This window comes from Aythya marila (genome assembly GCF_965140915.1).
Source record: "Aythya marila genome assembly, contig: HAP1_HAP1_SCAFFOLD_464, whole genome shotgun sequence".
Lineage (NCBI taxonomy): Eukaryota > Metazoa > Chordata > Aves > Anseriformes > Anatidae > Aythya > Aythya marila.
In genome coordinates, this window is record NW_028137770.1 from 49,113 (window position 1) to 74,910 (window position 25,798).

At 61.3% G+C, this 25,798-nt stretch overlaps 2 protein-coding genes across 2 annotated transcripts; both read right to left on the reverse strand.

The window, feature by feature from the left end:
* Nucleotides 1-378: 378 nt before the first annotated feature.
* On the reverse strand, nucleotides 379-2,428 carry LOC309890534 (dynactin subunit 2-like). Its single transcript, XM_082784963.1, has 9 exons — nucleotides 2,304-2,428; nucleotides 2,034-2,181; nucleotides 1,890-1,955; nucleotides 1,769-1,807; nucleotides 1,393-1,470; nucleotides 1,183-1,254; nucleotides 966-1,068; nucleotides 777-868; nucleotides 379-691 (listed from the first exon to the last, which is right to left on the reverse strand). The coding sequence occupies exons 1-9, from the start codon at nucleotides 2,420-2,422 to the stop codon at nucleotides 605-607; spliced, it is 804 nt and encodes a 267-aa protein (XP_082641089.1). The 5' UTR covers nucleotides 2,423-2,428; the 3' UTR covers nucleotides 379-604.
* A 13,275-nt stretch (nucleotides 2,429-15,703) lies between these two features.
* Nucleotides 15,704-22,332, reverse strand: LOC309890532 (dynactin subunit 2-like). The gene is made up of 14 exons (XM_082784961.1): nucleotides 22,217-22,332; nucleotides 21,456-21,524; nucleotides 19,035-19,131; nucleotides 18,875-18,936; nucleotides 17,893-17,991; nucleotides 17,632-17,792; nucleotides 17,362-17,509; nucleotides 17,218-17,283; nucleotides 17,097-17,135; nucleotides 16,721-16,798; nucleotides 16,511-16,582; nucleotides 16,294-16,396; nucleotides 16,105-16,196; nucleotides 15,704-16,019 (listed from the first exon to the last, which is right to left on the reverse strand). The coding sequence occupies exons 1-14, from the start codon at nucleotides 22,250-22,252 to the stop codon at nucleotides 15,933-15,935; spliced, it is 1,209 nt and encodes a 402-aa protein (XP_082641087.1). The 5' UTR covers nucleotides 22,253-22,332; the 3' UTR covers nucleotides 15,704-15,932.
* Nucleotides 22,333-25,798: the final 3,466 nt, after the last annotated feature.

The following is a 25,798-nucleotide window of genomic DNA, read 5'->3' on the forward strand; positions in this document are numbered from 1 at the left end:
CGGCAGCGTTGGCCGGCTCGGAGCTGCTCTTTTACTGAGCGCATCCACAGGGACCTGACGGCCTCCATCTTGCCCATTTATTCCGAAATAAAGGTCTGTTCCAGTGCACATCCTTTCACCTTACTCTGCTTAGCAGGACAAAAGCAGCCGGCCACGTTTGTAGGATTTTGTCCCCTTTCTCCAAAGCCCCCTCTCCTGTGTTGCCCGAGGGCTAATGGTTTTAAACCAAAAAAGCGTAACCAAGTCTTAGCTCGAGCTACACTGGGGGTGCTTGGAGGGCTTGTGTGCACAGTAAAAGCTGCGTTTCAAACACCCCAGCTGGGCCCTGCTCATGTCCCGCAGCCTGAAGAAGGAGATGCCAGCACAGACGCGCTTTGAACCAGGACGTTTATTGGGGTGAATCCAGGAACGAGGGGCAGTGGCCTCCCACCGCGTGCTAACTGGGGGGTGGGAAGGGCCCCTCCACAGCCCCGTTCTGCGCAGGGGAGCACGGCCAGGTACACACAGACAGGGACTGCTACTTGCAGGCAGAGGGAGAGATTCCCAGGGGACCACGACGCCGGGGGGGGGATGCAGATGCTCAGGGAGGTGCTCCAGGGTGCTCTCACTTTTGCAGCCCCTTGATGCGGGCTTCTATGTCAGCAAAGTTGTCCTCTACAATGGCCAGGTTTTCCTTCATCGTCTTCTGGACCTGCGGGGGGGGCAGTGGGGAAGGGAGTGAGCGGGGGGACAGGATGGGGACCCCTCCCACCCCAGCACATGCTGCTGAGACTCGCCTCTGCCAGCAGCACGGTGTTGTCCTTGAGAGCACCGGCTATCTCCTGCTGCGTGGTGTCCAGGTGCACAAGGACCTGCCCGAACTGTGTGGCTGGGAAGGAGGCGAAAACTCAGCACCGGAGGGCCCCCAGGATCCCCCTTGTCACACCACACCACTGTCCCCAGCATCCCCCTTCCTTGCCCCTCACCTTGCTCGTGCAGCTCCCTGAGGGTCAGCAGTCGCTGCACTACATCGGGCAGGCTGCTGGCCACGGGGTCCCAGCGCTGCATCATCTCATAGACCTGGTGGATCTGGGGCAAGGGGCGGAAAGCCAGAAAGGAGGGCGTAAGCACAGTCTGCAGGGGGATTCCACATAAGCCCCCCGTGCTGCGGTTGCTTTGGGGGGCCTGTCCTGCTGCTCTTACCTTGCTCTGGGTGTCAGCGTCTTGCACAACGGCCTTGTGCTTGGCGATTTCATTCACCTTGGCCAGGACGCTCTGCGGAGGGGGGAGGCAGATGTGAGACACCAAATCCAGCAGCGTCCACCCAAACTTCATAGCCTTTGCTGGTGCCCTCCCTCGGCTCTCCCATGGCTCTGTGCCGCTTATCCCCAGCCTCCCTTTGTCCCCTCTCACCTGCAGCCGAGCCTCCACTTGGTCCAGCACAGCCACGTCCAGGATGTTGACTTTGGCTTGGAGGATCTGCACGGTCTCCTGGGGAAGGAGAACAGGGTGGCTGGGGGGTGCCTGGGCACGAGGGAAAGGCTGAAAGCTGCACCAGGGCAAGTTCGGGTGGGGGACTGGGACAGAAAATCTTCACTGAGAGGGTGGTGGAGCAGCAGAGCAGGCTCCCCAAGCAGGGGGCCATGGCCTCGAGCCTGCTGATACTTGAGAAGCATTTGGACAACGCTCTTAGATTTATGGCTTAATTCTTAGCGTGGAGCCCGGAGTTTGAGCCTAGGGTCTTCACGGGTCACTTTAACTCAGGCTGGTTTAGGATTCTAGGACTCACCACGAGGCTGGTCCCCTTCAGCCCGACCAACAGCGGGTTCTGCGGGGAGGAAAATCCCATCAGCGGGGCCTGGAGGATGGGGGGCAGGGGGGGGGCAGGGCTGGAGCTCCCGGCCCCGTACCTGGCTGTCAGGCTCGTACCGCACCATCGCCTCCAGCTGTGCCAGCCGCTTCTCCAGCTCCGCAATCTGGAAACGCGGGAAAGGAGGGCTGAGAGGGCAGGACAGCCCGTTTTGGGGTCAAACGCCGTGATCCCACACGCTCACCTTGGCAGCCTGGGAGAACTGGTCCTGCTCCGGCCTCCAGTACAGCTCAAAGGTGAGCATGTCCCCGGCGGGGGCTGGCGCCTTGGCGGGGCTCTTCCCTGCCGCTGCCTTCTTGCACTTCGCCACCTCCAGCTGCTGCAACAGGCGCCTGGGAGAGAGCCAAAGTTGGGCACGCTGCCCTGGTGCCGCCTCGCGGGGTCGCTGGCATCCTCCCCCTGCTGCCCCCCAGCTTCCCAAACCGCGGCCACGAGGCCTCAGGACCGCACTCACTTGGCCAGCGCGCCTTCGGGGTCTGCGAAGTCGATGGCTGCGGCAGGGCCCAGCAGCTTCTCCAGGTGGCTGGAGACCAGCTGCTGCTTCAGGCCCTCCACCTGCCTGGCCAAGGCCATGGGCGTCAGCTCATGCTCATGATCATTGTTATAAGTTGCCCCCTTAATTAATTTTCAGAGAGCATTGCATTAATAATAGAAAGGAATTTATTGAGTAAGCAACAGCAAGCAAAACAGCGCTGGGCGGCCGGGGAGTCTCGGCTCCACCAACGGCGCGCACCTCACCCCCCCCCCCCCACGGTCCCTTTTTATATCTTGGTGATTTCAGGATTACGCAGCACATCCTGGTGTATTCTGCGACTGCGCGCACTGTTGCTAGAGGGTCGTCTCTGTCCCTCTGGTGGTCGTGAAGATGAAGGCCATAGTCTTCCTCAGCGTTGTGGTTCAACTTCTTTCTTTATTTGGTCATGTTGGCCCAGCGTGAGACAGGAAGGCAAGATGTTGATACACTAGTTTAACAACTTATCAGGAGATGGTTACATGAACTTTGCAGCAGTGTTTTTTTAACAAAAGAGGCTACTGAGATGCAGAAGGAGAGAAGGGGAGGGAGTTCTCTATTTTGTTACATTAAGCAAAAGAATTTTCATAGTGTCTAGCAAAGGAGTTTTCACAACTCCCGTTCCTCAAACAGAACTCCTTGTTTTTATAATACAAAAGACAATGAACAAACATTTATTGTGTATTACAATCATGACGGGATGATGTCTCCAACATATCACAGGTGTTGTTGTTCTCCCTGTGATCTATGGAGTAAGAATTCGTGTCAAGAAGATGGCTGATGTTAAGAAAGAAGGGGGAGATGTGGGAGTGTGGCCATGGGGGTCGCCGAGCCCCATGGTTGGTGCTACCGTCAGACTCTGAACGATGAGGCCATCAGCAATGGGAAGAGTTTAGAGGGAAGCGAGAAGGGTGCTTGAGGAGACGCCATGCCCTCTGGGGTTGGTGTTCCCCAGCCGTTAAGGCGTGGAAGTTTCTGGAGGTTTGCTGTTGCTGGGCACAGTTGTGTGACCAACAGAAAGCTGTTTGAAGAGAACTGTTGTCGGGCAAGGGGTTTAGGAGTGGAGCCTGTTCTCGAGATGCAAAGGCAACACGATATAGCGAAGTTAATGACATAACTTCAATAAATTAATTAATAAATTAATTAATAAAGAAGTAGAAAAAAGGAAAGAATAGGGACAGGCTAGCAGAACAGGGACCAGGACGGGAACAGGCACATTGATCGCCTCATGAAGATCGGTTTGGCCAAACTCAGCAAACTGCCCAAAGGAGCTCGTACAGAAAGTCTCTGGAAAGAGGCACCGGAGCTGGGAAGAAGCTCAGGCTGGGAGAAGCAGACCCAGCACGCAACCGCCCCTCGCTGGTCAGCAGCTGTGCGTTTTGGGGAATCATACGTGTTGGGAATTGGCATACAGGACGTGGACATGTGCCCGTGGAACAATTGTTCGATTTGAGCTTGCCTTAAGCAACCAGAAGCAGGCCTTAGAAAATCTCAGGGCCTGCTGTAGCTGAGCAAACCAAGCTGCCAGAGTAACTGTGAGCAGCTCCCACGGCAATACTTCCCACATCGCCCAATTAAGGAACTCAGAAAAATATTGTTCCCAGCAGCTGGCCTCAAGGACTAGGTCTACGTGACCGCTAATCACAAGGGGGGTTGTTTTCTTGCAGGTGGGGTTGTTTTCTTCTAGTTGTTTGTCTGAGTGCTTTTGACCAATAATCTTGTGTGAAACACTGTCCGCCCCTGTCAAGTTCAATATAAAAGTTAGGCTATTCGGGCAATAAAATGGAGGAGCATGATCTGACTCTGCTGGTGTCTGTCGTGCTTTCGGCCGTGATTCGCAAAACATACGCATTTTGGGGAATCATTCGTCCTTAGGAACAAAGACTGTCCTGCTAACCTTGCGCCTTAATCTCCTCATTAACAATCAGACAGTTAATGATCCTGCACTATGGGTCTAAATGGAGGTCAAGGTGTGGGACTCTGCAACTAAAAGCGACAAGGTTGCAGTGGGATTGCTCGGCACCTGGCGAGCAGTCGCTGAGGCCTTACAGAGCCGTGTGGGGCCACAGGCAGAAACGTGTGCTTGGCCAGGCAGTGAGGGAGCTGCGGGCTCCTTTATCGATCCTTCTGCTACGCCATGGGCCCCTGTGCTGCTACAGCCATCGCAGGCCTTTGCTGCTACACCCCTGGGGACCTGGACGTGCCTTTTGACCCAGGCCCTATGGCCTTGAAAAGGAGATGGATCCGTTTTTCTTCGATCCCCGAAGAAGGGGCTACGTAAGGCCCGAAGGCCGAGTTGCTTGACGACGTAAAGCGAGACGTTGTTCCCAGGACTAGCCCTGGAATTCTCCGGTGTTTGTAATCAAGAAAAGGGATGGAAAATGGAGACTGTGATATGATCTGAGAGAAATTAATGAAGCCGTGGAAGGTATGGGAGCACTTCAACCAGGATTCCCAACTCCAGCTGTGCTCCCCCAGTCATGGACATTACTTTTCTGATTGTACGTGGGTATAGGCGCACTCGGGTTTAGTGTGTAAAAGCAAAGTTCTGTATATTTAGAAGGTTCGATGTTGGGGTGTGTGTGTTGGCAGAGCATTGACTCCCCTCACACCCAGCGCTGTTTACTTGCCTTTTCTGAATATTACTAAATTCAGGTTGAGTTGAGACTTGATTTATAACAGCCCTGTCCCCCCCGTCCCTCCCCCAGCCCAATGTCCCTCCCCATACTCACCCCAGCCCCAACCCCCCCCACCCCAAACACCCCCCTGTCCCTAGCCCTATGTCCCCCCCAACAACTCCATATCCTCCCTCAAAAAAACCCTGTCCCCCCCAGCCCCATGTGCCCCTTGTCCCCCCCCCAAACACGCCTCTGTCTCACACCAAGCCCCCTGTCCCACCCCAGCCCAATGTACCCCACCCCAAATACACCCCGTCCCAACAGCCTGCCCCATGCCCCACTCACCATGCCGGGCAGATCGGCGTTATCTCAACCCCTGAGACCTTCTCTCAACCCAACCCAACCCCTGAGCCCTTCTCTCAACCCAACCCAACCCCTGAGCCCTTCTCTCAACCCTTGAGCCCTTCATGTCGTATTTGGGGAGGGAGAGAGCGGCTAATGTGGAACTCGACCGCCCGCCCGAGTACAACCACCACACAGACACAAATTCTTATCAAGAAGATTTATTCCTTCTCCGGTTCTTCCGTCCCCTTCCGCTGCTGGAACTTACTGCAGTACCACTGTCTGGCACGGGATCACGGAGCTCCAGAGTTGGCGCCTGGCTGTTGGATGAGCCTTCTGCTGCAGTTGCAGTGGAGGGGAGAACTCCTCTCCTCATGTCCTGCAGCTCCCTCAGCAGCCTGATGCACTGCTCCTTGTCTCCGAAGGCATAAACGTCGTTTCCCAGAGCCAGAGGAAACTTTATTTCAGGGCACTCGTTCGGACCCTCCATGGGTTGGCAGCCGTGTCGAGGTGAACGTCTTTTCCCTTTTGGTGATTCTTGCCCCAGGGACTGCGGGATGGAGGACACGTGCCCTGCTCCCGATTCTTCGCTCCCATCTACAGAGCTGTCGTCCGAGGAAAGACAGCACCCAGGAATGTCGAGTGTGACATCTGACGTCGAGGAACTTGCGTAGACTCCGATTGTGGTTGTCTTTTCCGAAGCATCAGAGCCGTCTTCATGGTTCGTGAGGTTCCGGGCCTGTGCTGTGGGAGATGTCGTCGCCTGGGGCAGTTCTGAGACGATAGGGTTGGAATTTTTTCCTTTCTCCAGCTCGAGTTCTTGTGAGAGCAGCTCACATTGCTGCCTTTGCTGCTGACACTGCTGCTCGGATTGTGTCAGCTGCGCTCGTAACGCTTGCAGCTCTTCCTCATGTGCCCTTTGTTGCTCTGCCCAAGCCTTCTGCCAATGCTTAACCTCCTCCTCTTTCTTCAGCAGCATGAGCTTTGTTTCCTCTAGCTCCGTCTCCCGTTGTTGCATTATTTTTGCCAGCTGACTCATGTTCTGAAATTCACAACTGAGGTACTGCAGTACTTTTATGAGATGTTTAGCATTTCGCTGCTCTGACACTTGCAGGACTTCCTGCTTCAGAGCAGCGTTTTCAGCCTCAATCTCCATTATCCTCTCATTCTGCCTGTGGAGCTGAGAGTTTTCCTGGTCGCGTCTGGCTTTTTCATTCAAAGTGCATCTGGCACAGATGCTGAGCTCCTCGCTCCTGTTCTTCAGCCGAGAGCGTTCCAGGTCCAGTTTCTTCTGCAGCTGAAGCTTCTCCATCGCCTCATTTTCAATCAGCTGCTGGTCGACCTGCTCCGTCTTTGCAGCAGCCTTTCCAAATCTTGAGGCAAGCTCTTTCAGCTCGCTGACTCTTTCCCTCAGCTTCTTGGTCTGGAGGCCCAGCACGCTGACGTCCTCGGCGAGCCTCCGTGCCTTCTCCCTGGCTTCCACCAGGGAGGCCTTGTCCTTCAGAAGGCAGGCCTCGTCCTGAAGGAGCCCGCATTGCCTCCCCAGCTCCTGCAGGGTATTGAGCAGCTTGGCTTTCTGCTCCAGAAGCTGGCTGTCTCCGCTGCCGGGGGAGCAGGGCTCTTGCTGCCCTGAGACCTGAACCCCCACGTGGCGCCGGGCCGCGGCCTTGTCCCCGTTGTGGGAGGCAGGCGCCCCGCACTCGGCCTTCTTCACGAGCTCTTTGTAGAAGAGCCTTCTCTGCAGGTTCAGCTTCTTCTTGAGGGCCAGGATCTGGGCGGCGTCGTCCTGCTGCTGCTGGAGCAGCTCCTGCTCCCGGCGCCGCTCGGCCTCCTTCTCCTGCAGCAGCTGCCGGAGCTCCGCCGCCCGCTGCCTCCGGCTCTGCTCCTCGAGCTGCTGCAGCTCCCGCGCCCGCTCCTGCTCCCATTTGGAGCGGAGCTGCTGGGCCAGGAGCTGCCGCTCCTGCTCTGCCCTCTTCTTCATCTCACGGGCTTCGGTGTTGAAGCGCCGTTGCAGCTCCTGGGAGCGGAGACGCTCGGCCTGCAGCTGGGCCCGCAGCGCCTCCAGCTCCTGCACAGGGCCCTGACGGGATGAGGGCTGACCACGAGCCACGGGCCCCTGGCCATCATCACCGCGGGTCATGGTTTCAATAACCACTAAGAATAACCGGCAACAATAAACAGAAATAACCGGAACTCGGTGAACGGTCACCAAACGCTGCCAGCAATAGCCACCAGCAATCGCACGGCCTGGGCCTGAGAGGGACAGCAGGCTCTGAGCCCTCAGCAAACACCAGCACCGCACAGCAGCAGAGGCAATCTCTACTGCTGGCCCTGTAGGTGCGAGCGGGGCCTTATATACTGTGTCTGGCTGTGACGTCATAAGGGAGGGATGACGTCACAAAGGAAGGGTGCCGCCACATGACCTTATATGGCGTGTCTGGGCCCCAATGCCCCCCCTGACGTCATAAAGGACTGATGACATCATATGACCTTAGATGGCGTGTCTGGGCCCCAACGCCCCCGGCAACAGCCTCGGCACCAGGGGCGCGGAGGAGGGAGGCGAGGGGCTGGGAACCCGTGCAGGCATCAGGCAGCCGGCAGCGTTGGCCGGCTCGGAGCTGCTCTTTTACTGAGCGCATCCACAGGGACCTGACGGCCTCCATCTTGCCCATTTATTCCGAAATAAAGGTCTGTTCCAGTGCACATCCTTTCACCTTACTCTGCTTAGCAGGACAAAAGCAGCCGGCCACGTTTGTAGGATTTTGTCCCCTTTCTCCAAAGCCCCCTCTCCTGTGTTGCCCCACGCGATGATGTCTCCAACGCACCGCAGGTGGTGAGGAGAAATATTTCTTCTCTGATAGCACGAGGGCTAATGGTTTTAAACCAAAAAAGCGTAAGCAAGTCTTAGCTCGAGCTACACTGGGGGTGCTTGGAGGGCTTGTGTGCACAGTAAAAGCTGCGTTTCAAACACCCCAGCTGGGCCCTGCTCATGTCCCGCAGCCTGAAGAAGGAGATGCCAGCACAGACGCGCTTTGAACCAGGACGTTTATTGGGGTGAATCCAGGAACGAGGGGCAGTGGCCTCCCACCGCGTGCTAACTGGGGGGTGGGAAGGGCCCCTCCACAGCCCCGTTCTGCGCAGGGGAGCACGGCCAGGTACACACAGACAGGGACTGCTACTTGCAGGCAGAGGGAGAGATTCCCAGGGGACCACGACGCCGGGGGGGGATGCAGATGCTCAGGGAGGTGCTCCAGGGTGCTCTCACTTTTGCAGCCGCTTGATGCGGGCTTCTATGTCAGCAAAGTTGTCCTCTACAATGGCCAGGTTTTCCTTCATCGTCTTCTGGACCTGCGGGGGGGGCAGTGGGGAAGGGAGTGAGCGGGGGGACAGGATGGGGACCCCTCCCACCCCAGCACATGCTGCTGAGACTCGCCTCTGCCAGCAGCACGGTGTTGTCCTTGAGAGCACCGGCTATCTCCTGCTGCGTGGTGTCCAGGTGCACAAGGACCTGCCCAAACTGTGTGGCTGGGAAGGAGGCGAAAACTCAGCACCGGAGGGCCCCCAGGATCCCCCTTGTCACACCACACCACTGTCCCCAGCATCCCCCTTCCTTGCCCCTCACCTTGCTCGTGCAGCTCCCTGAGGGTCAGCAGTCGCTGCACTACATCGGGCAGGCTGCTGGCCACGGGGTCCCAGCGCTGCATCATCTCATAGACCTGGTGGATCTGGGGCAAGGGGCGGAAAGCAAGAAAGGAGGGCGTAAGCACAGTCTGCAGGGGGATTCCACATAAGCCCCCCGTGCTGCGGTTGCTTTGGGGGGCCTGTCCTGCTGCTCTTACCTTGCTCTGGGTGTCAGCGTCTTGCACAACGGCCTTGTGCTTGGCGATTTCATTCACCTTGGCCAGGACGCTCTGCGGAGGGGGGAGGCAGATGTGAGACACCAAATCCAGCAGCGTCCACCCAAACTTCATAGCCTTTGCTGGTGCCCTCCCTCGGCTCTCCCATGGCTCTGTGCCGCTTATCCCCAGCCTCCCTTTGTCCCCTCTCACCTGCAGCCGAGCCTCCACTTGGTCCAGCACAGCCACGTCCAGGATGTTGACTTTGGCTTGGAGGATCTGCACGGTCTCCTGGGGAAGGAGAACAGGGTGGCTGGGGGGTGCCTGGGCACGAGGGAAAGGCTGAAAGCTGCACCAGGGCAAGTTCGGGTGGGGGACTGGGACAGGAAATCTTCACTGAGAGGGTGGTGGAGCAGCAGAGCAGGCTCCCCAAGCAGGGGGCCATGGCCTCGAGCCTGCTGATACTTGAGAAGCATTTGGACAACGCTCTTAGATTTATGGCTTAATTCTTAGCGTGGAGCCCGGAGTTTGAGCCTAGGGTCTTCACGGGTCACTTTAACTCAGGCTGGTTTAGGATTCTAGGACTCACCACGAGGCTGGTCCCCTTCAGCCCGACCAACAGCGGGTTCTGCGGGGAGGAAAATCCCATCAGCGGGGCCTGGAGGATGGGGGGCAGGGGGGGGGCAGGGCTGGAGCTCCCGGCCCCGTACCTGGCTGTCAGGCTCGTACCGCACCATCGCCTCCAGCTGTGCCAGCCGCTTCTCCAGCTCCGCAATCTGGAAACGCGGGAAAGGAGGGCTGAGAGGGCAGGACAGCCCGTTTTGGGGTCAAACGCCGTGATCCCACACGCTCACCTTGGCAGCCTGGGAGAACTGGTCCTGCTCCGGCCTCCAGTACAGCTCAAAGGTGAGCATGTCCCCGGCGGGGGCTGGCGCCTTGGCGGGGCTCTTCCCTGCCGCTGCCTTCTTGCACTTCGCCACCTCCAGCTGCTGCAACAGGCGCCTGGGAGAGAGCCAAAGTTGGGCACGCTGCCCTGGTGCCGCCTCGCGGGGTCGCTGGCATCCTCCCCCTGCTGCCCCCCAGCTTCCCAAACCGCGGCCACGAGGCCTCAGGACCGCACTCACTTGGCCAGCGCGCCTTCGGGGTCTGCGAAGTCGATGGCTGCGGCAGGGCCCAGCAGCTTCTCCAGGTGGCTGGAGACCAGCTGCTGCTTCAGGCCCTCCACCTGCCTGGCCAAGGCCATGGGCGTCAGCTCATGCTCATGATCATGACGGGATGATGTCTCCAACATATCACAGGTGGTGTTGTTCTCCCTGTGATCTATGGAGTAAGAATTCGTGTCAAGAAGATGGCTGATGTTAAGAAAGAAGGGGGAGATGTGGGAGTGTGGCCATGGGGGTCGCCGAGCCCCATGGTTGGTGCTACCATCAGACTCTGAACGATGAGGCCATCAGCAATGGGAAGAGTTTAGAGGGAAGCGAGAAGGGTGCTTGAGGAGACGCCATGCCCTCTGGGGTTGGTGTTCCCCAGCCGTTAAGGCGTGGAAGTTTCTGGAGGTTTGCTGTTGCTGGGCACAGTTGTGTGACCAACAGAAAGCTGTTTGAAGAGAACTGTTGTCGGGCAAGGGGTTTAGGAGTGGAGCCTGTTCTCGAGATGCAAAGGCAACACGATATAGCGAAGTTATGTCATTAATAAAGAAGTAGAAAAAAGGAAAGAATAGGGACAGGCTAGCAGAACAGGGACCAGGACGGGAACAGGCACATTGATCGCCTCATGAAGATCGGTTTGGCCAAACTCAGCAAACTGCCCAAAGGAGCTCGTACAGAAAGTCTCTGGAAAGAGGCACCAGAGCTGGGAAGAAGCTCAGGCTGGGAGAAGCAGACCCAGCACGCAACTGCCCCTCGCTGGTCAGCAGCTGTGCGTTTTGGGGAATCATACGTGTTGGGAATTGGCATACAGGACGTGGACATGTGCCCGTGGAACAATTGTTCGATTTGAGCTTGCCTTAAGCAACCAGAAGCAGGCCTTAGAAAATCTCAGGGCCTGCTGTAGCTGAGCAAACCAAGCTGCCAGAGTAACTGTGAGCAGCTCCCACGGCAATACTTCCCACATCGCCCAATTAAGGAACTCAGAAAAATATTGTTCCCAGCAGCTGGCCTCAAGGACTAGGTCTACGTGACCGCTAATCACAAGGGGGGTTGTTTTCTTGCAGGTGGGGTTGTTTTCTTCTAGTTGTTTGTCTGAGTGCTTTTGACCAATAATCTTGTGTGAAACACTGTCCGCCCCTGTCAAGTTCACTATAAAAGTTAGGCTATTCGGGCAATAAAATGGAGGAGCATGATCTGACTCTGCTGGTGTCTGTCGTGCTTTCGGCCGTGATTCGCAAAACATACGCATTTTGGGGAATCATTCGTCCTTAGGAACAAAGACTGTCCTGCTAACCTTGCGCCTTAATCTCCTCATTAACAATCAGACAGTTAATGATCCTGCACTATGGGTCTAAATGGAGGTCAAGGTGTGGGACTCTGCAACTAAAAGCGACAAGGTTGCAGTGGGATTGCTCGGCACCTGGCGAGCAGTCGCTGAGGCCTTACAGAGCCGTGTGGGGCCACAGGCAGAAACGTGTGCTTGGCCAGGCAGTGAGGGAGCTGCGGGCTCCTTTATCGATCCTTCTGCTACGCCATGGGCCCCTGTGCTGCTACAGCCATCGCAGGCCTTTGCTGCTACACCCCTGGGGACCTGGACGTGCCTTTTGACCCAGGCCCTATGGCCTTGAAAAGGAGATGGATCCGTTTTTCTTCGATCCCCGAAGAAGGGGCTACGTAAGGCCCGAAGGCCGAGTTGCTTGACGACGTAAAGCGAGACGTTGTTCCCAGGACTAGCCCTGGAATTCTCCGGTGTTTGTAATCAAGAAAAGGGATGGAAAATGGAGACTGTGATATGATCTGAGAGAAATTAATGAAGCCGTGGAAGGTATGGGAGCACTTCAACCAGGATTCCCAACTCCAGCTGTGCTCCCCCAGTCATGGACATTACTTTTCTGATTGTACGTGGGTATAGGCGCACTCGGGTTTAGTGTGTAAAAGCAAAGTTCTGTATATTTAGAAGGTTCGATGTTGGGGTGTGTGTGTTGGCAGAGCATTGACTCCCCTCACACCCAGCGCTGTTTACTTGCCTTTTCTGAATATTACTAAATTCAGGTTGAGTTGAGACTTGATTTATAACAGCCCTGTCCCCCCCGTCCCTCCCCCAGCCCAATGTCCCTCCCCATACTCACCCCAGCCCCAACCCCCCCCACCCCAAACACCCCCCTGTCCCTAGCCCTATGTCCCCCCCAACAACTCCATATCCTCCCTCAAAAAAACCCTGTCCCCCCCAGCCCCATGTGCCCCTTGTCCCCCCCCCAAACACGCCTCTGTCTCACACCAAGCCCCCTGTCCCACCCCAGCCCAATGTACCCCACCCCAAATACACCCCGTCCCAACAGCCTGCCCCATGCCCCACTCACCATGCCGGGCAGATCGGCGTTATCTCAACCCCTGAGACCTTCTCTCAACCCAACCCAACCCAACCCAACCCCTGAGCCCTTCTCTCAACCCAACCCAACCCCTGAGCCCTTCTCTCAACCCTTGAGCCCTTCATGTCGTATTTGGGGAGGGAGAGAGCGGCTAATGTGGAACTCGACCGCCCGCCCGAGTGCAACCACCACACAGACACAAATTCTTATCAAGAAGATTTATTCCTTCTCCGGTTCTTCCGTCCCCTTCCGCTGCTGGAACTTACTGCAGTACCACTGTCTGGCACGGGATCACGGAGCTCCAGAGTTGGCGCCTGGCTGTTGGATGAGCCTTCTGCTGCAGTTGCAGTGGAGGGGAGAACTCCTCTCCTCATGTCCTGCAGCTCCCTCAGCAGCCTGATGCACTGCTCCTTGTCTCCGAAGGCATAAACGTCGTTTCCCAGAGCCAGAGGAAACTTTATTTCAGGGCACTCGTTCGGATCCTCCATGGGTTGGCAGCCGTGTCGAGGTGAACGTCTTTTCCCTTTTGGTGATTCTTGCCCCAGGGACTGCGGGATGGAGGACACGTGCCCTGCTCCCGATTCTTCGCTCCCATCTACAGAGCTGTCGTCCGAGGAAAGACAGCACCCAGGAATGTCGAGTGTGACATCTGACGTCGAGGAACTTGCGTAGACTCCGATTGTGGTTGTCTTTTCCGAAGCATCAGAGCCGTCTTCATGGTTCGTGAGGTTCCGGGCCTGTGCTGTGGGAGATGTTGTCGCCTGGGGCAGTTCTGAGACGATAGGGTTGGAATTTTTTCCTTTCTCCAGCTCGAGTTCTTGCGAGAGCAGCTCACATTGCTGCCTTTGCTGCTGACACTGCTGCTCGGATTGTGTCAGCTGCGCTCGTAACGCTTGCAGCTCTTCCTCATGTGCCCTTTGTTGCTCTGCCCAAGCCTTCTGCCAATGCTTAACCTCCTCCTCTTTCTTCAGCAGCATGAGCTTTGTTTCCTCTAGCTCCGTCTCCCGTTGTTGCATTATTTTTGCCAGCTGACTCATGTTCTGAAATTCACAACTGAGGTACTGCAGTACTTTTATGAGATGTTTAGCATTTCGCTGCTCTGACACTTGCAGGACTTCCTGCTTCAGAGCAGCATTTTCAGCCTCAATCTCCATTATCCTCTCATTCTGCCTGTGGAGCTGAGAGTTTTCCTGGTCGCGTGAGGCTTTTTCATTCAGCATCTGTGCCAGATGCACTTTGAGCTCCTCGCTCCTGTTCTTCAGCCGAGAGCGTTCCAGGTCCAGTTTCTTCTGCAGCTGAAGCTTCTCCATCGCCTCATTTTCAATCAGCTGCTGGTCGACCTGCTCCGTCTTTGCAGCAGCCTTTCCAAATCTTGAGGCAAGCTCTTTCAGCTCGCTGACTCTTTCCCTCAGCTTCTTGGTCAGGAGGCCCAGCACGCTGACGTCCTCGGCGAGCCTCCGTGCCTTCTCCCTGGCTTCCACCAGGGAGGCCTTGTCCTTCAGAAGGCAGGCCTCGTCCTGAAGGAGCCCGCATTGCCTCCCCAGCTCCTGCAGGGTATTGAGCAGCTTGGCTTTCTGCTCCAGAAGCTGGCCGTGTCCGCTGCCGGGGGAGCAGGGCTCTTGCTGCCCTGAGACCTGAACCCCCACGTGGCGCCGGGCCGCGGCCTTGTCCCCGTTGTGGGAGGCAGGCGCCCCGCACTCGGCCTTCTTCACGAGCTCTTTGTAGAAGAGCCTTCTCTGCAGGTTCAGCTTCTTCTTGAGGGCCAGGATCTGGGCGGCGTCGTCCCGCTGCTGCTGGAGCAGCTCCTGCTCCCGGCGCCGCTCGGCCTCCTTCTCCTGCAGCAGCTGCCGGAGCTCCGCCGCCCGCTGCCTCCGGCTCTGCTCCTCGAGCTGCTGCAGCTCCCGCGCCCGCTCCTGCTCCCATTTGGAGCGGAGCTGCTGGGCCAGGAGCTGCCGCTCCTGCTCTGCCCTCTTCTTCATCTCACGGGCTTCGGTGTTGAAGCGCCGTTGCAGCTCCTGGGAGCGGAGACGCTCGGCCTGCAGCTGGGCCCGCAGCGCCTCCAGCTCCTGCACAGGGCCCTGACGGGATGAGGGCTGACCACGAGCCACGGGCCCCTGGCCATCATCACCGCGGGTCATGGTTTCAATAACCACTGATAATAACCGGCAACAATAAACAGAAATAACCGGAACTCGGTGAACGGTCACCAAACGCTGCCAGCAATAGCCACCAGCAATCGCACGGCCTGGGCCTGAGAGGGACAGCAGGCTCTGAGCCCTCAGCAAACACCAGCACCGCACAGCAGCAGAGGCAATCTCTACTGCTGGCCCTGTAGGTGCGAGCGGGGCCTTATATACTGTGTCTGGCTGTGACGTCATAAGGGAGGGATGACGTCACAAAGGAAGGGTGCCGCCACATGACCTTATATGGCGTGTCTGGGCCCCAATGCCCCCCCTGACGTCATAAAGGACTGATGACATCATATGACCTTAGATGGCGTGTCTGGGCCCCAACGCCCCCGGCAACAGCCTCGGCACCAGGGGCGCGGAGGAGGGAGGCGAGGGGCTGGGAACCCGTGCAGGCATCAGGCAGCCGGCAGCGTTGGCCGGCTCGGAGCTGCTCTTTTACTGAGCGCATCCACAGGGACCTGACGGCCTCCATCTTGCCCATTTATTCCGAAATAAAGGTCTGTTCCAGTGCACATCCTTTCACCTTACTCTGCTTAGCAGGACAAAAGCAGCCGGCCACGTTTGTAGGATTTTGTCCCCTTTCTCCAAAGCCCCCTCTCCTGTGTTGCCCCACGCGATGATGTCTCCAACGCACCGCAGGTGGTGAGGAGAAATATTTCTTCTCTGATAGCACGAGGGCTAATGGTTTTAAACTAAAAAAGCGTAACCAAGTCTTAGCTCGAGCTACACTGGGGGTGCTTGGAGGGCTTGTGTGCACAGTAAAAGCTGCGTTTCAAACACCCCAGCTGGGCCCTGCTCATGTCCCGCAGCCTGAAGAAGGAGATGCCAGCACAGACGCGCTTTGAACCAGGACGTTTATTGGGGTGAATCCAGGAACGAGGGGCAGTGGCCTCCCACCGCGTGCTAACTGGGGGGTGGGAAGGGCCCCTCCACAGCCCCGTTCTGCGCAGGGGAGCACGGCCAGGTACACACAGACAGGGACTGCTACTTGCAGGCAGAGGGAGAGATTCCCAGGGGACCACGACGCCGGGGGGGGATGCAGATGCTCAGGGAGGTGCTCCAGGGTGCTCTCACTTTTGCAGCCGCTTGATGCGGGCTTCTATGTCAGCAAAGTTGTCCTCTACAATGGCCAGGTTTTCCTTCATCGTCTTCTGGACCTGCGGGGGGGGCAGTGGGGAAGGGAGTGAGCGGGGGGACAGGATGGGGACCCCTCCCACCCCAGCACATGCTGCTGAGACTCGCCTCTGCCAGCAGCACGGTGTTGTCCTTGAGAGCACCGGCTATCTCCTGCTGCGTGGTGTCCAGGTGCACAAGGACCTGCCCGAACTGTGTGGCTGGGAAGGAGGCGAAAACTCAGCACCGGAGGGCCCCCAGGATCCCCCTTGTCACACCACACCACTGTCCCCAGCATCCCCCTTCCTTGCCCCTCACCTTGCTCGTGCAGCTCCCTGAGGGTCAGCAGTCGCTGCACTACATCGGGCAGGCTGCTGGCCACGGGGTCCCAGCGCTGCATCATCTCATAGACCTGGTGGATCTGGGGCAAGGGGCGGAAAGCAAGAAAGGAGGGCGTAAGCACAGTCTGCAGGGGGATTCCACATAAGCCCCCCGTGCTGCGGTTGCTTTGGGGGGCCTGTCCTGCTGCTCTTACCTTGCTCTGGGTGTCAGCGTCTTGCACAACGGCCTTGTGCTTGGCGATTTCATTCACCTTGGCCAGGACGCTCTGCGGAGGGGGGAGGCAGATGTGAGACACCAAATCCAGCAGCGTCCACCCAAACTTCATAGCCTTTGCTGGTGCCCTCCCTCGGCTCTCCCATGGCTCTGTGCCGCTTATCCCCAGCCTCCCTTTGTCCCCTCTCACCTGCAGCCGAGCCTCCACTTGGTCCAGCACAGCCACGTCCAGGATGTTGACTTTGGCTTGGAGGATCTGCACGGTCTCCTGGGGAAGGAGAACAGGGTGGCTGGGGGGTGCCTGGGCACGAGGGAAAGGCTGAAAGCTGCACCAGGGCAAGTTCGGGTGGGGGACTGGGACAGAAAATCTTCACTGAGAGGGTGGTGGAGCAGCAGAGCAGGCTCCCCAAGCAGGGGGCCATGGCCTCGAGCCTGCTGATACTTGAGAAGCATTTGGACAACGCTCTTAGATTTATGGCTTAATTCTTAGCGTGGAGCCCGGAGTTTGAGCCTAGGGTCTTCACGGGTCACTTTAACTCAGGCTGGTTTAGGATTCTAGGACTCACCACGAGGCTGGTCCCCTTCAGCCCGACCAACAGCGGGTTCTGCGGGGAGGAAAATCCCATCAGCGGGGCCTGGAGGATGGGGGGCAGGGGGGGGGCAGGGCTGGAGCTCCCGGCCCCGTACCTGGCTGTCAGGCTCGTACCGCACCATCGCCTCCAGCTGTGCCAGCCGCTTCTCCAGCTCCGCAATCTGGAAACGCGGGAAAGGAGGGCTGAGAGGGCAGGACAGCCCGTTTTGGGGTCAAACGCCGTGATCCCACACGCTCACCTTGGCAGCCTGGGAGAACTGGTCCTGCTCCGGCCTCCAGTACAGCTCAAAGGTGAGCATGTCCCCGGCGGGGGCTGGCGCCTTGGCGGGGCTCTTCCCTGCCGCTGCCTTCTTGCACTTCGCCACCTCCAGCTGCTGCAACAGGCGCCTGGGAGAGAGCCAAAGTTGGGCACGCTGCCCTGGTGCCGCCTCGCGGGGTCGCTGGCATCCTCCCCCTGCTGCCCCCCAGCTTCCCAAACCGCGGCCACGAGGCCTCAGGACCGCACTCACTTGGCCAGCGCGCCTTCGGGGTCTGCGAAGTCGATGGCTGCGGCAGGGCCCAGCAGCTTCTCCAGGTGGCTGGAGACCAGCTGCTGCTTCAGGCCCTCCACCTGCCTGGCCAAGGCCATGGGCGTCAGCTCCTCCTCGGCCGCCGAATCCTTCACCGCGCTCTGTGCAGGGAGGTGGGGGGGGGGGGACGGGACAGGCAGCAGCGTCAGCCCCCCGGGGACGATCTGCCCGCGGCTCCCAAATGGCAGCGGGGATGCTCACCTGGATCTGCTCCACCTCCCGGACCAGCTCCTGCACCTCGTGCTGCAGCCGCTGGTACCGCTGCTGAGGGGTCTCTTTGGCACCAACGCCCTCACCGAGCTGCAGAGAGATGAAAAGAGGGGATGAGGAAAAGCAGGGGGGTGTCACGGGGGCTCGGGGCCTGCCCACGGCCAACAGGGACCTGGCAGTGCTGGGACACCGGGACCCAATTCCCCTCGGCGGTTCCAGCGCCTGTGCAAGGAAACAAATCGGCCAGAAAAAAAAAAAAAAACAAACAACAAGTAGCTGAGTCCCTCTACAGATAGGTAGGAGAAATGTCACGTTTGCAGGGCCCGGGCCTCCCAGGGGACTGCTGGAGGGATCACGCTGCAAGGTATCAGCAATCCAGGAGGGTCCTGGGGGGCGCTGATGGCAGCTTCCTCGCCCAAGGGTTAAGGAGAGCCCACAAGGAGAGGTGAACCCACAAGGAGAGGTGTTGGGGCCAGACCCCACGCTCACCAGCACCGAGGGGCTTGCCGGGAATCACGGACTGGTTTGCCTGGAAGGGACCTTGAAGGATCATCTGGGGCCAAAGCCCACGACAAGAGAAAATGGGCACAAACCAAGCCACAGACGGCTCCGTCTGACTACCAGGGAGCACAAACCAAGCCTCAGCTGCCTCTGGCTGATTACCGGGGAAAACTTCCTCGCTGTGAGGGTGACTGAGCGCTGGCAGAGCTCGCCCAAAGAGGAGGAGGACTTGGGGATATTCAAAAGCCACCGGGATGTGGCCCCAGGCAGCAGCTCCAGATGGCTGCACGGGGGTCGGACCACAAGGACCGAGGGTTCCCTGCCCACCTCGACCCATCTGAGGTTGATTCTGTGGCGTGATTTGGGGCTGGGGGCAGAGCCACAGCCCTGGGCAGGGTCACAGTCCCCAGCAGGGACGTCCCTGGGGACAAACTCATGCCGAGGGGGCCGTCCCCACAAGCTCTGCACTCACCATTTCGTACTCCCCGGCCTCGTAGCCCGTCGTCCTCATCTTGCTGATGCGGTCAGAGAAATCTGGGAGAGGAGAGAAGGGGGTCATCAGCCCCAAAAACACCCAGGGCGGCTGTGCCACCCCTGGGGTCCCCTCGGCGATCCGGGACCCTGCAGCTCACCCACTCCCTCGGTGCCCAGGCGCTTGTCCTTGAACTTCTCGAAGGCGGCGTTGGGGTTGATGATGAGGTGCTCCACGCTGGTGCTGGTGAGCTCCTCCTGCGCACAGGACACGGCGCTAAGGACAACGGGGGACTCGAGGGTCTCGCAGCGGGGCTGCCGTCCCCCTGCAGCCCCGGCAGCTTTTCGGGGCTAGGATGGCAGGAAACGGGGCCGAGCTCAGCCCCGTCCTCCCCGACTGCCCCCAGGATGGGGCACAGCCCCCCCCCAAGGGCAGGAAAACCCCCCACGAGGGCCTGGCAGCGGGGCGCGCCCAGGCTCAGCACCCTTTTGGCGGTGCTGGGAGCCCTGTGAGGGGCTTCCACCGCCCGCAGGCACCGGGGTGCCGGCAGTTTGTGGGACCTGGACCCCTCCGAGCCCACTCCAAGGCTTCGCCGCAGACGCAGACGGCGACTCGGGGTGGTCCTCGCCCCCCCGAGGACCCCCCCCCCGCCTGCTCCCCTCTCCAGCCCCTGCGCCCGGCCGTGGCCTGAAGCACTCGCAGGGAGCCCCGGCGCAGCGCGGGTGGAGGAGAAGGGGTGAGAGCAGTGGGGGCAGCGCTCCGGCAGGGTGTTTTTTTTTGGGGAGGGGGGCTGTCCAGCTGCGGGGAGGGGCAGCGAGCAGAGCAGAGCGTTAGGGCAGCCGACGGACGGGCTCTTACCAGCTCCTTGCGTTTCCCAGAGGTGAGAAAGTCAGAGCAAGGTTAGGAGGAGAGGAAAGAGAAAAAACGGCGTTAGAAGGTTCGTCCCATGCGTGGCCCCGCGTCACCCACGGCCCTCTGCCACCGGGGCCGCCCGCCAGCCCCGCACCAGGGCTCAGGAGCCACGGGGAGGGGAGGGGGGGGTCACGGGGAGGGGGCCACCAGCACGGAGGCGAGGGCAACGAGAGGGGTGGCAGAAGGCTGGGCTCCGGCACCGGGCACCCCGAGGCACCCAGGGCGGTGCTCGTGGCACGGGAGGAGGACGCGGCCGGGCTCTGAGGGCTCCACAAAGATTTTGGGGCCGGAGGGGAGCCCCGATTCCGCCAGCCTCCTCCCTCCTGCTGCAGCTCTTCTCTTCCCATCCTGTTCCAAGCTGAATGCCCGGCGGGTCCCTGCAGCTCTGGGGGGGGGGGGGGGACGAGGACGGCCCCCGGCTGCGCTCCACCAGCCGTGGCCCCTTTAGCAGCCAGCAGCACCGGCCAAGACCCTGCTGCGGGGACTGGGGGGGGGTCCCTGCGGGTGCTGGAGGCCAAAACAGCCCCCCGAGCCCTCCCCAGGGCTGCTGAGCACCCCCCCCCTCCGTCCTCAGCCTGGAGCAGGTCGTGGCCACGTCCCAGCCCCGGTTGCAGTCGGTGTTAGGGGAGGGGGGCTCAGCGTTGGGTTGCGGGGTGCCCCATGCAAAAAAAAAAAAAACAAACAAACAAAAAAAAAACAAACGGCATGCAGAAAAACAAAAAAAAAAAGGAAAATAAAAGAAAACCAGAAGCAGCAAACGGGCTTACTTGTGCAAACTATGTCCGGGCAAGGTGGGGAGCAGGGAAGGGAAGAGCGGGGGGAAAACTCCGGTCAGTTCAGCGCGCGAGAGGCAGGAAACAGAAGGAAGCTGCGCGAGGGGCTCCGGTGGGCCGGGGGGGGGCTCCCGGGAGAGATGAGAGCGATTAAAACCCCCCCCGGGGACCCTTCAGCTCCTGCCTGCAGCCGGCGGGGGTGGGCACGTCCCAGGCACCGCTTGGTCACCGGGGTCCCCCTGAGCGTGGCGAGGTGCCACCGGGGGTGCAGCCGCCCCGCTGGGTCTGGGGGGGGAGCTCAGCGCCCTGCGGAGGTTTTCACCCCTTGGTGGGGGGGGGTTTGGGGGTGCTCAGACCCCCCCGGCTCTGAGATGTGAGGCTGTGGTGTCCCCGTTTCCATTTGGGGACCCCGCGAGCACCCAGAGCAAAGCCCGGCAGGCAGCACGGGATGCGCGGCGTGACAGCGGGGAGGTGGCACCGAGGGGGGGGGACACACGAGGCACAGGCCGGGCGCACACAGACCCCCCCAGGAGCTCAGTGCAGGTCCCCTTTGGGCTGGGAGCCCCCCCACTGACGGCCGGCAGCATGCGTGAGCCCTTGGGGGTGGCCGTGGCGAGGCAAATTTAGGCACGGGACCCCAGGAGGTGCTTTTTTTGGGGTGGGGGGGCACCACAATGCGCCCCCCCATCAGCCCCCGTTATCCTCCGTGTGCCACCAGCTGGACACGGAGCCTGGGGACGGGGACCAGGCCCCCCCCTGAGCCCCCACCCCGCAGCAATCCCGGGCTGGGACGCGGCACCACGGGGCCAGGAGCCGATTTTGGCACCCCCTGGGGGGGGGACACCGGCACCGTGGCTCGGCCCTGCCCCGCACGGGGCCCCCCCCCGCAGCCTTACCGCCTCGAACTCGGCCTGGTCATCCTCGGGGAGGTCGCTGGTCTCGTACACGTCGGGCTCGTTCCGGGCCTGGGGAGCAAAAAGGTTCCTTTTTTGGCATCTGTTTCTCATCAAACGGCCCCAAAGTGCCCCAAATTGCCCCCAAAACGCCTTCGGATGGTGACCCTGCCCCCCCCCCTCAGCTCTCCTGGACACCCCCCAGGTCCCCCAGCCCCCACTTCCCACCCTGTCCCCCCTGCCCCCCCCCCCATGCCCTGCTGCATGCCAGGTACCCCCCACCCCAAACACCCCCCTGTCCAACTCCCAGCCCTATAACCCCTCCAACACCTCCATGACCCCCCCCTCAAAAAAACCCTGTCCCCCCCCAGCCCCATATCCTTCCCCCCAGCCCCATACCCCCCTTGTCCCCCCCCAAATACCCCCATATCCCCCCACCCCAAACACCCCCTGTCCCCACCCCCCAGCCCTATATCCCCCCAACAGCTCCATGACACCCCCCCAAAAAAAACCCTGTCCCCCCCCAGCCCCATACCCTCCCCCCCAGCCCCATGTCCCCCCCCAAACACCCCATAACTCCCCCAGCCCCATATCCCCCCCACCCCAAACACCCCATAACCCCCTCCAGCGCCCCATACCCCCACCCCAAACACCTCCGTGTCCCCCCCCAGCCCCATATCCTCCCCCCCAGCCCCATATCCTCCCCCCCAGCCCCCTGTCGCCCCCTGTCCCCCCCCCAAACGCCCCGTGTCCCCCCCACTCACGATGCCGGGCAGGTCGGCGTATTTGGGGTCGGCCATGGTGGGGCTGGGGCCGGGGCCGGGCGGGGCCGCTCGCGCGAGAGCTGCGGCGCGGGGCACGCTGGGAAATGGAGTCCGGGGGGGCGGGGAAGGGGACACGGGGGGACATTGGGGGGCAATGGGGGGACAGGGGGACATTGGGGGACATTGGGGGGCATGGGGACATTGGGGGGACATTGGGGGACATTGGGGGACATTGGGGGGCAATGGGGGGGACAGGGGGACATTGGGGGACATTGGGGGGCATTGGGGGGCATTGGGGGGACAGGGGGACATTGGGGAGCATTGGGGAGACAGGGGTGGAGAGGGGGACATTGGGGGACATTGGGGGGTGGGGGACATTGGGGGGCATTGGGGGGACGGGGGGGGACATTGGGGAGCATTGGGGGGACGGGGGGGACAGGGGGACATTGGGGAGCATTGGGGGGCATTGGGGGGACAGGAGGGGATGGGGGGGACAGGGGGACATTGGGGGAACATTGGGGGGACATGGGGACATTGGGGGGACATTGGGGGGACATGGGGACATTGGGGGACATTGGGGGGTGGGGGACATTGGGACATTAGGGTGACGTTGGGGGGACACTGGGGGACATGGGGACGTTGGGGGACAGGGGAATATGGGGGGGACACTGGGACATTGGGGGGACATTGGGAGAGATGGGGACACGGGGGGACAGGGGGACATAGGGGGGACATGGGGATATTGGGGGGGCACCGGGGGGTGGGGGACATTGGGGGGTGTAAGGGGACACTGGGGACACTGGGGGAGATGGGAGCATGGGGGGGACACGGGGGGACATTGGGGGGACAAGGGGACATTGGGGGGGTCACTGGGGTGGAAGGGGACATGGGGGGAGATGGGGACACCGGGGGGACACTGGGGGGGATGCTGGGGGGGATGGGGACATTGGGGGGGGGCAAAGGGGACATTGGGGGGACACTGGGAGGGGGACAAGGTGACATTGGGGAGCACATGGGGGGGCACGGGGGGGGGGAAAGGGGACCCGCGGGGGGGGCACGGGGACATATGGAGGGACACGGAGGGGGGGGGGGCACAGGAGGGGGAGGGCCCCGACGTCTCCCCCCTCCCCCCCCTCCCCTCCGCCCCCCCGCCAGTGAATCAGCATTTTGGGGGGGGGGGGGGGGGGGGAACAACAAACAGTACCCGGGTGGGGGGGGTGGGGGGGAGGGCAGCTTGCCCCCCCCCCCCCCCCCCCCATATCTCCGTCCACCTTAAGGGCCTCGGGCGGCTCCTCCTTAACGGGGGGGCGTGTGCGGGCGGGGGGGGGGGGGCGGCCTCAACCTTCCCCCCCCCCCTAATGCCCCCCCCCCCCCCCCCCTCCCCTCCCCTCCCCCCACCTCCCAGACTCCCCCCCCCGCATCTCCGGTACCGGGGCTGCAGTGGCGACGGCGACGGGAGCGCTGCGGAGCATCCCCGGGCCCCATCCTGCACCCTTGGGCGGCGCCCAGCACCCAGCACCCAGCACCCTCGGGCTCCATCCGGCACCCCTGGGCTCCCCCCAGCACCCCTGGGCGCCCCCCCCCCTCCCCACCAGCACCCTTGGGCGCTCAGCCGGCTCCATCCTGCACCGCCGGGCACCGCTCAGCACCTTCGGGCTCCATCCTGCACCTCCGGGCGCTTTCAGCATCCTTGGGTGCCAGCCAGCACCCTCGGGCTCCATCCTGCACCCTTGGGTGCCCGCAGCATCCCTGGGGACCATCCGGAGCTCTGGGTGTCATCCTGCACCCTTAGGTGCCACCCAGCACCCTGAGAGCCGCCCGGCACCTTTGGGCACCATCCTGCACCCTTAGGTGCCACCCAGCACCTTTGGGCACCCTTGGGCGCCGCCACCCAGCACCCCCGGGCACCATCCTGCACCTTTAGGCTGCAGGCAGCACCCCTGGGCTCCCCCCAGCACCCTTGGACGTCTCCCGGCACCCTTGGGCGTCACCCAGCACCCTTGGGCTCCATCCTGCACCTTGGGCGCCCCCCAGCACCCTTGGGCGCTCCCCCCCAGCACCCTCGGGCTCCATCCTGCACCCTTGGGCTCCCCCCCTCTCCCAGCACCCTTAACCCTCAGGCAGCACCCTTGGGCGCTCCCCAGCACCTTCGGGCGCCACCCAGCACCTTCGGGGCCCCCCTCGCTAGCACCCTTGGGTGTCCCCCCACCCCCTCGTGCCCCCCCCCGGCATGGCGGAGCCCAGCACCGAGTGCAGCATCAAGGTCCTGTGCCGGTTCCGGCCCCTGAACCAGGCGGAGATCCTGCGGGGGGACAAATTCCTGCCCGTCTTCCAGGGGGACGACAGCGTGGTGGTGGGGGTGAGTGCCGGGGGGGGTCGTGGGGGGGTCGTGGGGGCGGGTGAGGGGTCGTGGGGGGCGTGGGGGGGTCGTGGGTGCACCCCCAGACTTGGTTTTGGGGGGTGCTTGGGGGTGATGCGGCAGGGTGAGGGGGTAGTTGGAGGGGGTAGAGAGTGTGTGGGGGGGGGAGTGCCGGGGGGGGGGGATGGGGGGGGTCGTGGGGGTCGTGGGGGGGTCGTGGGGGGGTCGTGGGGCAACCCCCAGACTTGGTTTTGGGGGGGCCTGGGGGTGATGCGGCAGGGTGGGGGAGTAGCTGGGGGGGGTAGAGAGCTTGGGGGGGGCAGACAGAGTGAGGGGGGGTGAGTTTCTGGGGGGGGCCAGGGGGGTCTGGGGGGGTCGGAGGTGCACCCCCAGACTTGGTTTTGGGGGGGGGCCTGGGGGTGATGCAGAAGGGTGGGGGAATACGGAGAGCTTGGGGGGGTGTAATTGTGGGGGGGGGAGGCTGGGGAGCTGGGGGGGGGCGTCTGAGAAGGGGGGGGCCCTGGGGGGGCCGGGGGGGCACCCCCAGACTTGGTTTGGAGGGGGCCTGGGGGTGATGCGGCAGGGTGGGGGAGTAGCTGGGGGGGGGCAAAGAGGTTTTTAGGGGGTGGTCAAGGGTGGGGGGGGGGGCAGTAGCAGGATGGGGGGGGGGCTGGGATGAATGGGGGGGGGTCAGATTGGGGGGGGGGGGGAATAGAGCCTGCAGGGGGGGGGTGGTGAATGGCCGGGGGGGGGGCGAAAAATCGGCCTGGGTGTGGCCGCGGAGCTGCTGCCCAAATGTGCCCAGCCCCCCCCGGGGCGTTCCCCCCCCCTCTTTTTATCCCCCCCCCCAAAAAAATCCCTTTGTAAAGGTCACCGGGGGGGCGCTCCCCATGGCCCCCAGTACCGGGGGGGGGGGGTTGTTTACAACGTGCCCCCCCCCCCGGCACGATCAGAGGCCCCGTGAGGTCTGCGGGGGGGGGGCGTTTGCCGCAGATCTCCCCCCCCCCCCCCCCACCGCAATCCCCCCCCCCAGCTGTGGCCCGGCCCAGCCCTTTGTTAGGTGCCGCCGCCCCCCCCCCGCGATAAAACCATGGGGGGGGGGCTCAGGGACAGCGGCCAAACCCCCCCGCCCCCCCCCCTCATAATGACCCCCCCCAGGCCCTGGCGAAGGGGGAGGTTGTGGGGGGGGGGTCCCTGGGTGTGGGTGGGTGGGGGGCAGATTT